This window comes from Prosopis cineraria, unplaced genomic scaffold, assembly GCF_029017545.1.
Source record: "Prosopis cineraria cultivar Desert tree isolate PC_DT_omini unplaced genomic scaffold, ASM2901754v1 PC1137, whole genome shotgun sequence".
NCBI lineage: Eukaryota > Viridiplantae > Streptophyta > Magnoliopsida > Fabales > Fabaceae > Prosopis > Prosopis cineraria.
This window is the reverse complement of record NW_026556462.1, coordinates 1-14,560: the sequence shown is the minus strand read 5'-3', so window position 1 is coordinate 14,560 and position 14,560 is coordinate 1. Positions and strand designations below refer to the sequence as shown.

The following is a 14,560-nucleotide window of genomic DNA, read 5'->3' as shown; positions in this document are numbered from 1 at the left end:
GTAATATTATGCTTCCTTAGTGGTAAATTTTGTTTGGTATATATAGATTGAGAATACTGTAATAAGTTTTTATGCTCAAGTTAGACCATGGTGATAATCTAACCGCAGAATTATGGGTATACTTTATGGGTTTAAAAAGAGCATGGGAGAAAGGGTGTAGAAAGGTTTTATTGAAAAGTGATTGTGCTGTGGCTCTCAAGATAAGTAGGGCTCGCTACAGTGAATGACATGCTGATAAAGATATAATTCTTGAGATCAAATCACTTCTTCAGAGAGAATGGACAGTAGACGTTATGCATGTGGAAAGACAGTTGAACATGGAAGCTGATTACTTAGTGGAAAGAGCCTTGTCTTCTCCCTTTAGCTTTCCTCATACTGCTAGGAACTCCATTGAAGGTTTCTTTGGTGGTGATAGTTTGAGTTAATTTTGTTGTCTTTCGTTTTTGCTTTCCTTTGTGTGTGTGTAAAATATTGCAATTATAAGTTTACAATATTATGGTAAGGATTGTTCTTCTTTTGCTTTGCGAGAAATATAAATTTGCTTTGCTTTTGCATCATTGAATATATAAATTTCTTTGTTCAATGGGAGAGCTCATGGTGTTGCAGGACACATTTGTTTTGTAGCTTCTTATTCTAATGTACGTTGAATGAGATACTGAAAATTGTAATAAATTTACATGTTTATACTAATTTTTGTTTAAGTAATTTTTTTATACAATGTTCAAGTACGCTTAATCTGAATTATATAGTTAGTACATGTAAAGTTTATTTTACATGTACAATTATTGAGTATAACTCATTTTAAATTTGGCCCAATTCCAATATTGAATTCAATTCAATATCACTACAGAGATACAGGTCTAGCATTACAAAATCTTAATTATCATACGTACTTACATGAAACCATTGCAAGTTGACTATAACCAATGTTAAAATCCTCCTTTCATAGAACTTTTGTGCAGAACATTCTACAATAATTCTAATCTTCATTTTATATAATTTTGAAGTAGAATTAATTTATACATAATTCAATTAGACATTACTGATAATCTCTTGGGGTAGGTAGTAAAAGCTAGCTACATTCAAAATAAAAATGGTTGTTTGTTAAAAAAAATAGTTGTTTTAGTATAATAAGGATGTGAAGTTCATAAAATTGTATAATGGAGGCATTATATATAAATTTAAAATATGTGCCCAAGATAGATAAAGACATTATGTTTAAAATGAAAAATTATAGAATATAATATCATAAATAGGTAGTTAACAATTTCAATTTCCTTACGTGAAAGGTACCGAAACAAACAAATCTTGCAAGTAATAAATTATCCATGAGTTAATCATTATATTTGATCAATATTTATATATAATCTTCTATTGTATTGCATGGGGAAGTAAAAACAGGATATGTGGCATTGTCAAGGTAAGAAACATGGATGATCTGTAGATTTTGATGCATGATCATGAAAATATTAATCAAAGAACAACCACAAATGTTATTTACTGAGATTTTAGGGGCTTGGGCTCATAAAATATTATATATGCATTCTAATTGTCATCTATTTTATGCTTGATTCCATTAAGTTGTAGTAATAGATTAATATTTCTTTATTATTAATGAAGGTTGTGAGTAGATGGAATTTTTCTTGTTGTTGGGTAGGAATGCCTTTTATTTTGTAATGAAGTAATGATATTACAACTAATATAGTATCAATACAAAAATTATAAAGTGTGATATTTAATTTGATAAAATTTTTGCTCCCCGTGCACTTTATTATTAATGAAGGCTGTGAGTAGATGAGATTTTTTTTTTTGTTGGGTAGGAATGCCTTTTATTTTGTAATGAATTAATGATATTACAACTAATATAGTATCAATACAAAAATTATAAAGTGTGATATTTAATTTGATAAAATTTTTGCTCCCTGTGCATCACATTATTTTACTAGAGATGGGGGGTATCGATCCCCACACCTCTCGCATGCTAAGCGAGCGCTCCACCATTTGAGCTACATCCCCACAATGCCAAAGGGCTTTGCTTTAGTTGAATTCTGATCGTAATTATACTTTTCACATTAGTATATTTAACTAAACGGTATTCTGGTTTTCTATGCTGAATTCAAGAATTATAAATCCCCAACAGATAACAATCATTTGGGAGCAAGGACGAAGGTTCAAAGATTAAAATGTCAAATTAACAAATTTTAAAACTTCAAAAACATTTAGCTAGAAAAGCTAGAATAAAAATTGTTAAATAATAATTGTAAACCAATAATGTCTTAACCTCCTCAGTGTGCCTTTGTTTTTTTTTTTTTAAATTATCTCTTTACTTTGGGCCTTGCTTGATGCTGGGTTGCCTCCAGAATTTCTTTGACCCTTGTTTGCATTTGCTCACTGCTCACACTGGGCTGAGTTCGGCCTCCGAATGAGCCAGGCTCTTAATCTCATCTTTAAGCAAATTGAATCAAGAACTTGAAAAGGACTTTGTGAAAAGCGCAATGCCATTTGCCAATCACTATCACATTTTGCAAAATTAATCTGATCTTGAACAACTTCTATCACAATGCTTTTCAACTTCCAAGATAAGTTTTTGGTAATTCTAATTATTCAATTGTCATTTTTTACGTCTATCAAATAAAAAATAATAATTTGAAAATTGAAACAATGCCCTTTGTGACTTATTTTTTTAATAACTAAATAAATAATTGGGAGGTAGAATTTCATCTTCGTTTATGAACATCTCATGTGGGTTATTTTTAAGTATATTTTTTTTCCTTTCAGTTTATTTTTCAAAACAAATGTGGACACAAAAATGAAAAGACGTCATCTTGCTTGTTACCTTTTATTCCGTCCATGAAGTAGGCAGGACTCGGCAAAGTATATGGGATTTGCGCGTGTTTATAAGTAGAAAGAATTTTACAAGCATTATTGTTATATTTTTAATTTACTTCTATAGACGGCTATGCAGAAATAATGCTGAATTGATATACATTGTACATGACAGATTAAGCTAGCACAAGAAATCTGGTCTCCACATTCCATTTTTTAAATCTCAATTAACATTCGGTGATTCTGTCACACAATTCAATCACCAATTTGCTTTCGGTGTTGATGAATTCGGCCGTGTGAAAGTTCTTGGATCACATAGAACCTGCAACGCTATTGTCATATCTTGTATTTGCTATTCTTCTGCCAACAAGATCCTTCAACTCAATTTCACCTGGGAATCTATTCTCCTTCAGCTTGGAGAATATCTGCAATGTACAGCAAAACAAAGATCTTAAATTCATATGGAATGAAATCAAAACCTACATTCATATGATGTGCAATCTCAGAAGAAAATCGATGAAGGCATGACTTACCAATTCACCGTTGCAGTACACTTCAAAAGCACCAGAACTCTGCAGGAAGGATTGAATAAAATTCCCAAGAAGCCAAGTGCTTGCTATACTTCCAAACCTATTGGCACGCAATGAGTAGTACCATGAAGGTGGTGTCATGATTCCTAACTTAGGAAATATCTGTTCACCTGCCACAATAAGTCCAATAATTCCAAGTTGCACCACTGGTATCGCATTGCTAAGCACGCGTTTGGTAAGTGGCGGTGGGTAGTTAGCTAAAACAACGTCAATCCCAGGAAATGCTGTTTCCAGCAATTGCTTAGATGTAACTGCATTTCCTCTGCAAAAGAAGTTCTTGATTCTCTCAGATATTTTATAAATGAAACTAGCTCGAAAGAATGCAGCTGGACAAAATTGAATCACGAAGTTGAAGGAAGATTTTCAGTTGGAGACACTTCAAAAGTCCAAATTTAGTGGAAAGGAACTGTTTTAATTTCCTCAGGAGATGGTTGACGTGGGCAAGCAATCAATGTTTACTATATATCTCTAGTTAGGGAGAGCTACTATCAATAGGGTAATGAAAATCATATGAAATATCATAATGCTAATTTAATGTCTGAGGTTTCTGTGTCAAACCATTGCAAGTTCATTTTGAGGGCCCGGTTGGACTTCACTTTTTCAAGCCAAAAGGCAGTGAGGGATTTAGAAAAATTAGTCTGTGGGGCAAAATTTGTACATAAGATAAATATTAATATTATTAATAAATTAATTATAATTTTTTATTAAATTATGTTAAATATAAAATTTATTAAAATTAAATGCTATTAAAGAACTATGCATAAAAATAAAATTACAATAACATAAAAATTATATATCTATTAGAATAATGTTTTTCATTTTAATAAATAAAACTTGACTCTCTTGAGTTTTAATCAATAAAAGAGAGTTCAATTGATAAGGATTTCATTCATGATCCTCTAAGATCAATCTCATCTAAACTTTTTTGTGCTAACAAAATTAAACTCTTTTGTACAATATACATTTTTTGTGATAAAATTTTCAATCTAAACAATCAAAGAAAATTATTTTCTAAATTATTGTTCCCTTCTTTTTAAAACTCTATCCATTTAAGGTTAACATGCATAAATAAGATCTTGGTCAAATAAACTTTTTAGAAAATTAGTGAAAATTTTAATGGGATCACATAAATTTTCTTTCCTTTTTTAAGGGGGTAAGGACAGATGAAATTTTTAAATAAATATAAATAAAATATTTAAGGTCATTATTTTTTTTTAGGCTTGTGGCCCCTACTATGTTATAAGTAGATCTCTGTCCTTGCTAAAAGAGCTTTTGAAAAATGAACTAAAGTTTGACTACCTTTTAGGTTCAGTTTGCAAAACCCAAAGAAAATATATATATATATATATATATATGAAAAGTCAGTTTGTCGACGTGAGTAGGTTGTTTCTTTTTTCTTTTTTGTTTTTGGCAAAAGTGAGTTTAATTTGACAAAAGTTCGTTTTGCAAACCAGATATGAAACATGCATTGAATCTCAACTCTGAAAGGAACAAAACCAAACTGTTGCAAGACTTTTACCCCTAGGTGAAAAGGAAGCATAAGAAAAGAAAAGACAATGAGAAATGAGTAATGAGCATAATGTTGACATTTGACACGAGTTTTCATCCACTTTGAAACAGTTTAAGCCTGTAGAAATGGATGGTGATATGCACTCCATTGAGACTAGGAATCCCAATCAACTGCAAAGGCATCGTGTGGTTGGCTGTCATGACACCTAAATTGAGAGTCTTACAAATCGTGTAGAGTTAATAAATGTGAGAGATTCTCTCACACTTATAATTCTCACATTACTTATAAAACTAACAATATAAAATTCATGGCATTGGCAAATTGTCACAAGTCTAATTCTAACTGTGTCAATATAAAATCAGTTCAACATCAATCATTAATACCCCCTATTTGGTTAATGTAAATGTTTTGTTTTAAAACTCTCATTAATTATGCATTGAACAGTCCTTAGATTGCCAGGCATTCCAGATAATGCAGCTGTGAAGCATGAAGCAATCGATAACATGGCTAGATGCTTGCTCAAAGTCAATGAAATTTCAGCAAATGCTATTTAGCTTCTTAAAAGGAAAGACAAGAAAAGCAATAATGTGCTAAAGCTCAAAGTAAGTAAAATCTCTCTGGATTTAATTAAATTGAAAATGAAACAGAGAAGTCACGCTGTTAGACGAACCTGTAAGAACAAGAAGTGCAGAAGTCAATGTTAACAGTGTTGCCGACCCCGATCGGTGGGACAATGGTGACCTGTTTCTGCATCGAAACCAACAAATCACCGACCCAAACTTTCAATTCGAATCATTAACGGTAGAGTTTATGAAAAATTGAAAAACCTGCGTGGGAATTGCAGGGATTGCTGAAGATGCGGCTGAGGCTTCGTGGGAATCGGAGAGTGTTTATGAGAAATCGGCTTGTGAGGGGGAGGAGAGAAAAGGTTCATAATGTCTGAGCAGAAGAGCAACATCGGTAAGCCCACCAGCAGAATTTGAATTCGATCCATTGGAATGGCGATGCAACGAATTAAAGATTGAGATTCTGGTGATTCCAAATCTGATCTGGTTTCTCTGAGGGTAAATCACAATGGCATTTGTTTCGTAAATCACTATCTGAGATCGTTATTAAGATCCGGTGTTGAAGATAGCAACCCGAATTATTTGCAACTGTTGCCTGTTGGATCCGGCTAGCCGGAATAGGGCCAATGTGCATGGAAATATTTAAGTTTCTTTTTTTTAAATATAATACTATAATCTGAAAAACACTACATTTATGTATTTGACAATTCAAAGTATAAATAAGGTTTTTTTTAATAATAAAAAAATTATTTTATACTGATAACGCATATCATGAATAAAGATACAAATTTTAAATTGATATATTATATTATTTACTTTGGAAGTAGCACTAATCACGAATTTATATTTTTAATAAAGTTTATATATCATGTGTAAATCATTTTTGTTTTTCATTTTGAGCTACTTTTTCGAAGATGGAAAAAATCTGAATATTTTGGAGACATGGTCAGGATGTAAGAATTTGTTTCCTTACAAATCTCATAATCTTGTAAGTGTGTGCTGCCTGCACATTTTTAATTATTTAAATTGTTAACATTTTTATTTTAAATTTAAATCACTTTTAAAACACGATAATTTAATCATAATAAATTATTTCTAACAGTGATTTATTTATAATTTTTTAAAAAATAGTAAAAGTAATAATAATGTCAGAGTCATTTAAGTCAACAAAAATTAAAAAACATATGCACAGGATATTTTAATATTTAAAAATATAAAATAAAATGAAATATATAAATTAAGGAAATAACTTATTTTTGTGTAATCAAAATATCATAAATTTTTAATTTATATAAATTAAAATTTAAATAATTTATTCTATATTAAAAAAATTTGTCCATACATATTAAAGATACAAATAATTACTTATTTTATATTAAAATGTTATTATTCCCGATATAGATTTTCACTTTTCCTTTGATTAGTATGTGAAAAAATTTTGAAATCAAATTAAAAATTATACTTTCTATTAAGTACTCCCCCCACCCCAATATTTAATTAAAGAAAAAAAATTTCCCACAAGAGATATTCCTTAATTCAATTTTAGTTGTTCTGTGTAAATTAAAATCTAAACAGAAATTTTTATTTTGCAATATGATACCCTTATCATTACAGCAACTTTTTAATATACATTGAGGTCTAGCATATATTAAAAAACATAAATATTTTTTTATAATTTCTCGCCTCCCACATATTGAAATATAATTAACTTCTTTTCTTTCAAAATTTGTTGGCCATGTATCATTCAAAGAAAAATAAAATATATACTGTAATAAACTCTAGGATATAATCTATGTCATAATAGTATTTGTAAATTACAATTATAGTCAAAATTAAAAATAAATAAAAAAATATGCATATATTAAATAATATTTTTAAATTAAGCAAATAGCATAGCCAACATTATAGTACTTCCTTATGTCTTATATATAGATTACTTTCAACTATCTTATTGTAATGAAGGAGGCGCAATTAAATCATTAATTAATTTTGTCTAAAAAAGTAAAAAGTTCAATTTACCTTTATTAAATGTATCATGTTAAAAACATGAATAACATAATCCGTACATATTACAGAAGTTATATATAAAAATTTTATTACTCTATGTATGGTAAAAAATATAAAGAATAATTTATTGTTCTAAGATATATTATTCACTCATAAATTAAAATTTACATAATAAAAAATTTTATTTTATAAATTGTTATTTACCATTGTATTTTATTTTACTATTTATTCTCTTATATATATATATATATATATATAACATACAATCTTTTTTGCTGCTTGTTGATTTGTGGGCAAATAATAATATTTATATTGTTTGTGATTATGGTTCTCATAGGACTAAAAATGAAATTGATTGATGTTGTTTTCTTTTTTTAGACTGTTGTTTGGTTTTTTTTTTTTGATTGTTTTTCTTGTTTTTGATTGAGTTGTATGTTATGTTGTATCTAGGTTATTTTGATTGTTTGTTGCTTTGACTATTGGTGTATGTAATTTTTTAGTGATTAATAAAATAAGTTCTTTTTTGGCCCAAAAAAAAAACATATGATAGGTTTGTCATCTCTCAACTTTACTATTAGCCACACATGATCCTTCAACATGCAATATTTTTTCTTTTTAAATAAAGACTTGTTTGGAACTTTTTTGTTTTATTTCAAGAACTAATGTAAAACTTGTTTTGAGAACAAAAAACTTGTTTGAATATTTGTTCTAAAGAAGTATATTTAAAAACTAAAAATATAAAAACCTGTTTGATAAATTGTTCTCAAAATATTCTTTGAGAAAAAAAATAAATAAAACTTGTTTGATTAACTTATTTTACATAATTAATATTAGCATGATTTTTATATTTGTTTAACATTATATTATACTAGTTAAACATACAAAACTTGAATAAAGAAAAGAAGGTGAACATATTCATGAATGATAATGATTTGCAAATTACAGCAAGAGAATCCTTTACTTGAAGGGTTATACAAAGGACCCCAAAACATTTTGAGGTAAAACACATAAAGATATCTTTCACCCTACATATATAACCTTCTCTTTTACATTGGTCAACCAAATTCATATTTGATAGTGCTGATAGATAAAAAATTACCCAGGCCATTTCATGCTCGAAGAACAGCAACAGATATGTGAATAAAAATGGGATTTAAATTCTCTGAAATTGAAATTAGTGAATATGGGTGAAGTTTTCTCTTTTTAGTATTTGTATTTATTTTATCATTTTTTATAAAATATAAAATCTCCTCTCTCTTTCTTAAAATGAAAAGCTTCACATAATTCACCCGTCTCAAATTCAGAGGATTTAAATCCATAAAAATGAGTTGCTCTGTCTCTCATCATATGTCAAATTAAAGAATAGCAGGCTGAAACAATGCTAAAGCAGAAAGTGGTATTTGAACAATATAAGCAATTCTTATCATGCTAAATCTTCTTAGACATTAGCACATAACTATTGGCAACAAATCATGGAAGACATATAGCCTAGGTCGAAGTAAGTTACAAAAAGACATATACCACAGTCAACAGCCACTGCAAACACCCCAGTGAAATATTGAAATCCTTCTTGGAACATTTCGACTAAATATGGCCTAGGAAGAAGTAAGTACAGAAAGATACAAAGAATCAGAATTTCATCAGTTTTAGATTCATGTGAATCCAATCTTCGAAGTACTCATTAGAGACAACAATAAAGCCCTTGTTTCTTCCGGGTTACCTGCTGCAATATTTACAAGGCACCAAGCAGCCTCAAGAAACTGTTCATCTAGGGAACCAAATGCAAGACATTGAGCTAGTATGAATATTGTTCCAGCTTTGACAGCAGCCTCAACAGGAGGAAATTTAAATCTTGACAGCAAACGCCTTAGTTCTTGAAGGGCACTCACTTGATAAGCAATGGCAGACTTCAATTCTTCTACTGCCAAAAATCAATTGTTCATCATCCATTATCATTTCACTATCAAGAGAAACTAGCTATCGTGGATTATGGTTCGAACTATCACAGAAAAAGAGAGAGAGTCCTTCTATTCTATGGAGACACTTATTGGGGTTCTATGGGTTTGTTTTCTCTTCTTTAGTTAGTTTGTTTTTCTGAACGTTCAGGAAGCTGTTTCTATTTTTACAATCCAACAGAATCAAACAACAATCAAAACCAAACAGAGGGAAAAAAAAACAAAGAAAGAGTAAGAAGCAAAAACAAAATCAAGCGAAGAACCAAAGGGACAACCAGAGTCAGACAGCAGAAAAATGAAGAAACAGAAGCGAATCAGTGAACATCAAACGAAGAGAATGAAACAGCCAAATCGAACAAGAGCAGAAGGAAGAACCAGTCGGAAATAGAAAGAACGCACCCGGTTTACGAAGCAGAGTCGCCAGCAGCTGGTTCACGAAGCACGGTGAAGTTTGAAGGAAGAAGAATGAAAGCAGCAGAGGCACACGGTGGCAGTGACGAATCCAGAAACAGGCATAAGGGGGGCAAAATTTGAAAATTATTTAAAATATGGCGGCAAACACTAACTTTTACAATTTTAATAAGAAAAATAAAAAAAATTCCAAGGGTAGTGAATTTGTTGTTTTTTTTTTTTTGGGGGGGGGGGGGGGTGGGGCACCCCCCTTGGATTTGTCCCTGCACGATGGATCACGAGCACGCACGGTGGAAGAAGAATGAGATGAAGCACGATGACGAAGATAGGAAGCGCACAAAAAAGACGGTAGATTGGGTTGGGAACATTGTTGCATTATTTACGACTTTGCCATTGATGAAAAAGCGATGTTTCCGCCTCCCATTGTTCTTCGGGGGGGGGGGGGGGGGAAAAAAACATGCAACATCTCGCGAAAGTGTTCCTATGTTTTTACTCTCCAAATAATTTTAGTTTTTTTCTTTTTGGTTGGATGTTCATCCTATATAAATTTATTTTATTTATAAAATTTATATAAATTAAATTTTATAACATCACATTTTTTATGGCAACTCTCACTTTTATTGTTTAATTTTTTAACTTATAATCACACCCCTATCTTTTTTAACCATGGTCCTACAACTATCTTTTTAAGAGCCCCACATTCTTATAATTTCTAAAATTTATCCCAACTATAATAAATAAAAAAAAATAAATTTTTTTAAAAAAGTTAATGGAGTTACTAATTAAAAAACTGTTGATGAACAGAAAACCCATTAAACTTTACAATATAATAAATAATTCCTAATTTTTTTCCTTCGTATATTAAAAATTAAAAATAATCTATTATTTAAATATATTATTTGAAATTTATTCTACAATTTAATATTTTTTCTGCATTGATAATTTATTGTTTTATACATATACAAAATATAAATAACAAATAATATCTCATGCGTATCATTTTTAACACGACACTTGTATTCACTATCATTTTTCATCATGTGTTCCACGTGATCTTTACACATACATTTTTTTTTAAAAAAAAAAAAATTACTGTTCATCGACTGTAGATAAACAATAACAAATGACAAGCTTCACAATATAAACGAATAAGAATATGAGATGAGGTTTCCCTATCTATAATAAAAAAGAACATTCATGTTATAGTTTTCTTATCAAAATATGAAAATGTTAGTCAAATGCTTGAAACTAGTATGAGGGTGCTAGGATTTAGTTTTCTATAATAAGTGTTTCGAATCTTTTAATCGCAGTAATGTTTACATTAAAGTTGTAAAATTTTATCAACAATGCTTGAAAATTCATACTTAGTGAAATAGTGAGTTAAATTAAAGTCCTATAATTTGAGCCAAGTACGACATGCCAACTCAAACCTGTCCGAAAAATATTAAAGTCAGGCTTGCCTACATGAATTTTTAAGAGAAAAAAATACTTTAAACCCGATCTGAATAAGCAGGGCTAAATTGGGCTTGACTCAAACAAGCCTAACCGTTGAAATTTTTAACTCAATATGTATATGGGGTTGGCAATTTTTGCCAAATTTGACGGACTAGCCCGAACTTGGCCGAAAAAAGTTAGGACTTGAATTGACTATATGGGCTTTTTTTAAGAGAGTAAGATACTTCAAGCTCGATTTGAATAAGCTCGACCCATCCAAATTATTGACTCTAAGGTAAATGACTGTATTATAAATGCATTTCAAAATGTAGAGTTATAACTTGGTGTTTATCCCTCCCGAATTGTGATCTCCCACAAAAAAAAATCAATAAATGTATGAGTCACTATCAAAATTTTAACAGGATAGTTTTAAAAACTTTTTAAAAAAATAAAAATGGTTTACAATAATCAGAATAGGGTTCGAGAGCTGATTGTGTGTGGAGAAGGTGTTAAGCACCCCACATTACCCGTTTGTGAGAATGGTTACCCTAATTTGACTAAACAAAATTAATATGACTTTAAATAAGATTTAATTACCCTTAATTAATAAAAAGGAAAAAAGAAGAAAATTATAATTAAAATAATTATTTATTTAAAAGTTAAACTTGACCTAAGATAAAATTCTAAAACCTACATGCCCTTTAGAGGGACAAAAGCCCATGTAATTTGAGGGTAAAAATATGTGTCAATTTGTTAGTATTTTTTTTAAAAAAAGAATTTTTCACTTTTAATTAAAGGATTTTTAATTGGATTGGTCGCTTTTAATTAAAAAAAAGCTTATTACCTTATTTAAAAGTTGGACTTGACCTAAGATAAAACTTTAAAGCCTATATACCTTTTAGAGGGATCAAAGTTTACATAATTTGAGGGTAAAAATGCGTGTCAATTTGCTAGTATTTTTTTAGAAAACGAATTTTTCATTTTAAAAAATATTTTTAATTGGATTGGTTGCTTTTAATTAAAAAAAAAGCTTATTTCCTTATTTGATAAAGGATTTTTTTAAAAAAAATAGATTAAAATTCCTGTAGAGATTCACAAAATCTCACACCAAAATTAATTTATTTATATCTATGGAGATTTCAAAATCTCACATAGTATAGAAATTATTTTTTAACCTATTTATATTTATAAAAAGGCTCTTCTTTCAAAAAAAAAAAGATAAAACAAATCAATTAAACACCATAATTGAAGCGCATGCGGTAGCCCATTGTCACACATGATATACTAATTGACTAGTTATCTATGAAAATTTTAAAAATCTCACACGATATAATTAAAAAAATACAAAAAAAATCTCAAATTTTAATATAGTGTGTGCTATATAAGAGTATAATAAAATAAGTGGCTCATAAAAAAAAATAAAAGATGAAACTTTTAGAGTAACAGTTTTGATAATTATTTCAAAGGTCATTCCATGCACAACAAACAAAGAGGATAAATGGTTAAAGTATATATCTGAGTTTGTATGTGTAAAAAATGCATTTTTCCTCTCCTGTGCTTGAAAGGACTCTCTTTGATGAAAGAGAAAATGATCTTCCTCTTCATCGACAGGTGATTCAGCGGCAGGAAAGAAAAGAGATAAAAAAGAGAAAATAAAAAAAACTAAAAGGAAAAAAATAAAACTCAAAGAAAAGGAACGAGAGAGAGAGGGAGGCAGGTGTAGAAATAAAAAGAAACCATTAGCACCAGGCACCACATATATATATATGTGTACGTACACATGACGGGAAAAATTAACACACACACACACACGAAAGCTTTTTTTTTTTTTTTTTTCTGAGGAAGCAGTGTACACAATAAAAAATATTAACTAAATTGTCATTAATCATATACCCTTGAACCTTCAATACTTTTAATGACCACATATATGATCACAAGGGCAATAAAAAATATTAACTAAATTATCATTAATTATATACCCTTCAGCCTTCAATACTTTTAATGACCACATATGTGATCACAAGGGTGAGAGTATTGGTTTTCTTTAGAGAGTTCTAGAATAATAAGTAATGAATATCATCCTATTTCAAGTTACTCTATCTATTCCTAATCCCATATTATAATAAGTGAAGATGATAAAAAAAAAACATTCTCAATCTTTTCAATAAATACTCTCAAACTCCTTTAATTGCTGTCTCCTTTCTTTTTTCTTCCTCCTCCTCTTTTGCCTTAATTACCACCCTTTTATAGATGAAAATTAAGACTTTTTATTTTAATGGTTGAATCCCATCAAATTACAATTTATGATTAATTATATTTGATTTTTACCATTTTAAATCAAGACATAATTTTGGGAATTAAATTTGCATTTAACTTTTCTTAATTGAAGGCTCATATTAAAGCATAAATTTAAAAAATTTTCATTTAATTCCGTTTTATTATTGTTTTATTAAATAAAGGCTCTTCAACTTTTTATTCCGTTATTTTTTTGTGGAGGCCTGGACGAAATAAAATATTCAGTGTTCTTTGTATCTTGTATCTACATATTCGACAGTCCATTCAATGGAATGGACAATTTCTATAATATCACTTAGACACTCAATAAATAATCAAATTTGGGACACTTACTTAATACAAATCCGATGTTACCATTAATTTAATGCAATAATGGCCAGTTGATGGTCCTCCAATAAATATTACAAAAGAAATGAAAAACTTTGAGCAGAATATATATATATATATATATATACTCTTTCCGTTTAAAAATATAAAGTATTTTTCTAGAAGTTAAATGTTAAAAATATAAAGTATTTTTAGTTTTTTGAAGTGAAATTATTGCCTTTTTTTAAAGTATTCCTATAATGAATGATTTTATATTTATTATAGGATATTTAATAGGGATAAATATGAAAAAATAAAATTAATTTAACAGTAGATAACTATTTTATTAAGGGTGAGATTTGATTAAAAATGACTTATATTTTTTAATGGAAGGAGTATATCATTATCACCCCCATGGCCGGTTCTTCAATCAATCTTTATATCATATCAATATTTTTCATTTTTTTCAAAAACAAATCTTATCATTTGACTAGGGGATGGAATAGGATTGCCTGTGTTCTTTTTCTTTGGAAAACTTCCAGCACGTGATCTATGTTTGGAAGGGTAGTTTGAAATGGCCGGAGTGATGGAAAGTATTATTTTTATATCATCGGTTAGAGATACTTAACAAATAATAGGGAAGAAGAGGTAAATGGTTTA

At 29.3% G+C, this 14,560-nt stretch overlaps 1 protein-coding gene across 1 annotated transcript; it reads right to left on the bottom strand.

The window, feature by feature from the left end:
• Positions 1–2,956: 2,956 nt before the first annotated feature.
• On the bottom strand, positions 2,957–6,079 carry LOC129299369 (selT-like protein). Its single transcript, XM_054937833.1, has 4 exons — positions 5,750–6,079; positions 5,597–5,679; positions 3,360–3,678; positions 2,957–3,251 (listed from the first exon to the last, which is right to left on the bottom strand). Exons 1-4 carry the CDS (start codon positions 5,918–5,920, stop codon positions 3,138–3,140), a joined length of 687 nt encoding a protein of 228 aa, XP_054793808.1. The 5' UTR covers positions 5,921–6,079; the 3' UTR covers positions 2,957–3,137.
• Positions 6,080–14,560: the final 8,481 nt, after the last annotated feature.

Bases quoted from the DNA above. Each gene is read 5' to 3' on its own strand.
- LOC129299369 (XM_054937833.1), bottom strand. From the start codon at position 5,920: ATGGATCGAATTCAAATTCTGCTGGTGGGCTTACCGATGTTGCTCTTC. The intron at 3,679-5,596 runs GTTCGTCTAACA...CTTCTTTTGCAG, and splicing joins TGCACTTCTTGTTCTTACAG to AGGAAATGCAGTTACATCTA. The intron at 3,252-3,359 runs GTAAGTCATGCC...TGTACATTGCAG, and splicing joins TGTACTGCAACGGTGAATTG to ATATTCTCCAAGCTGAAGGA.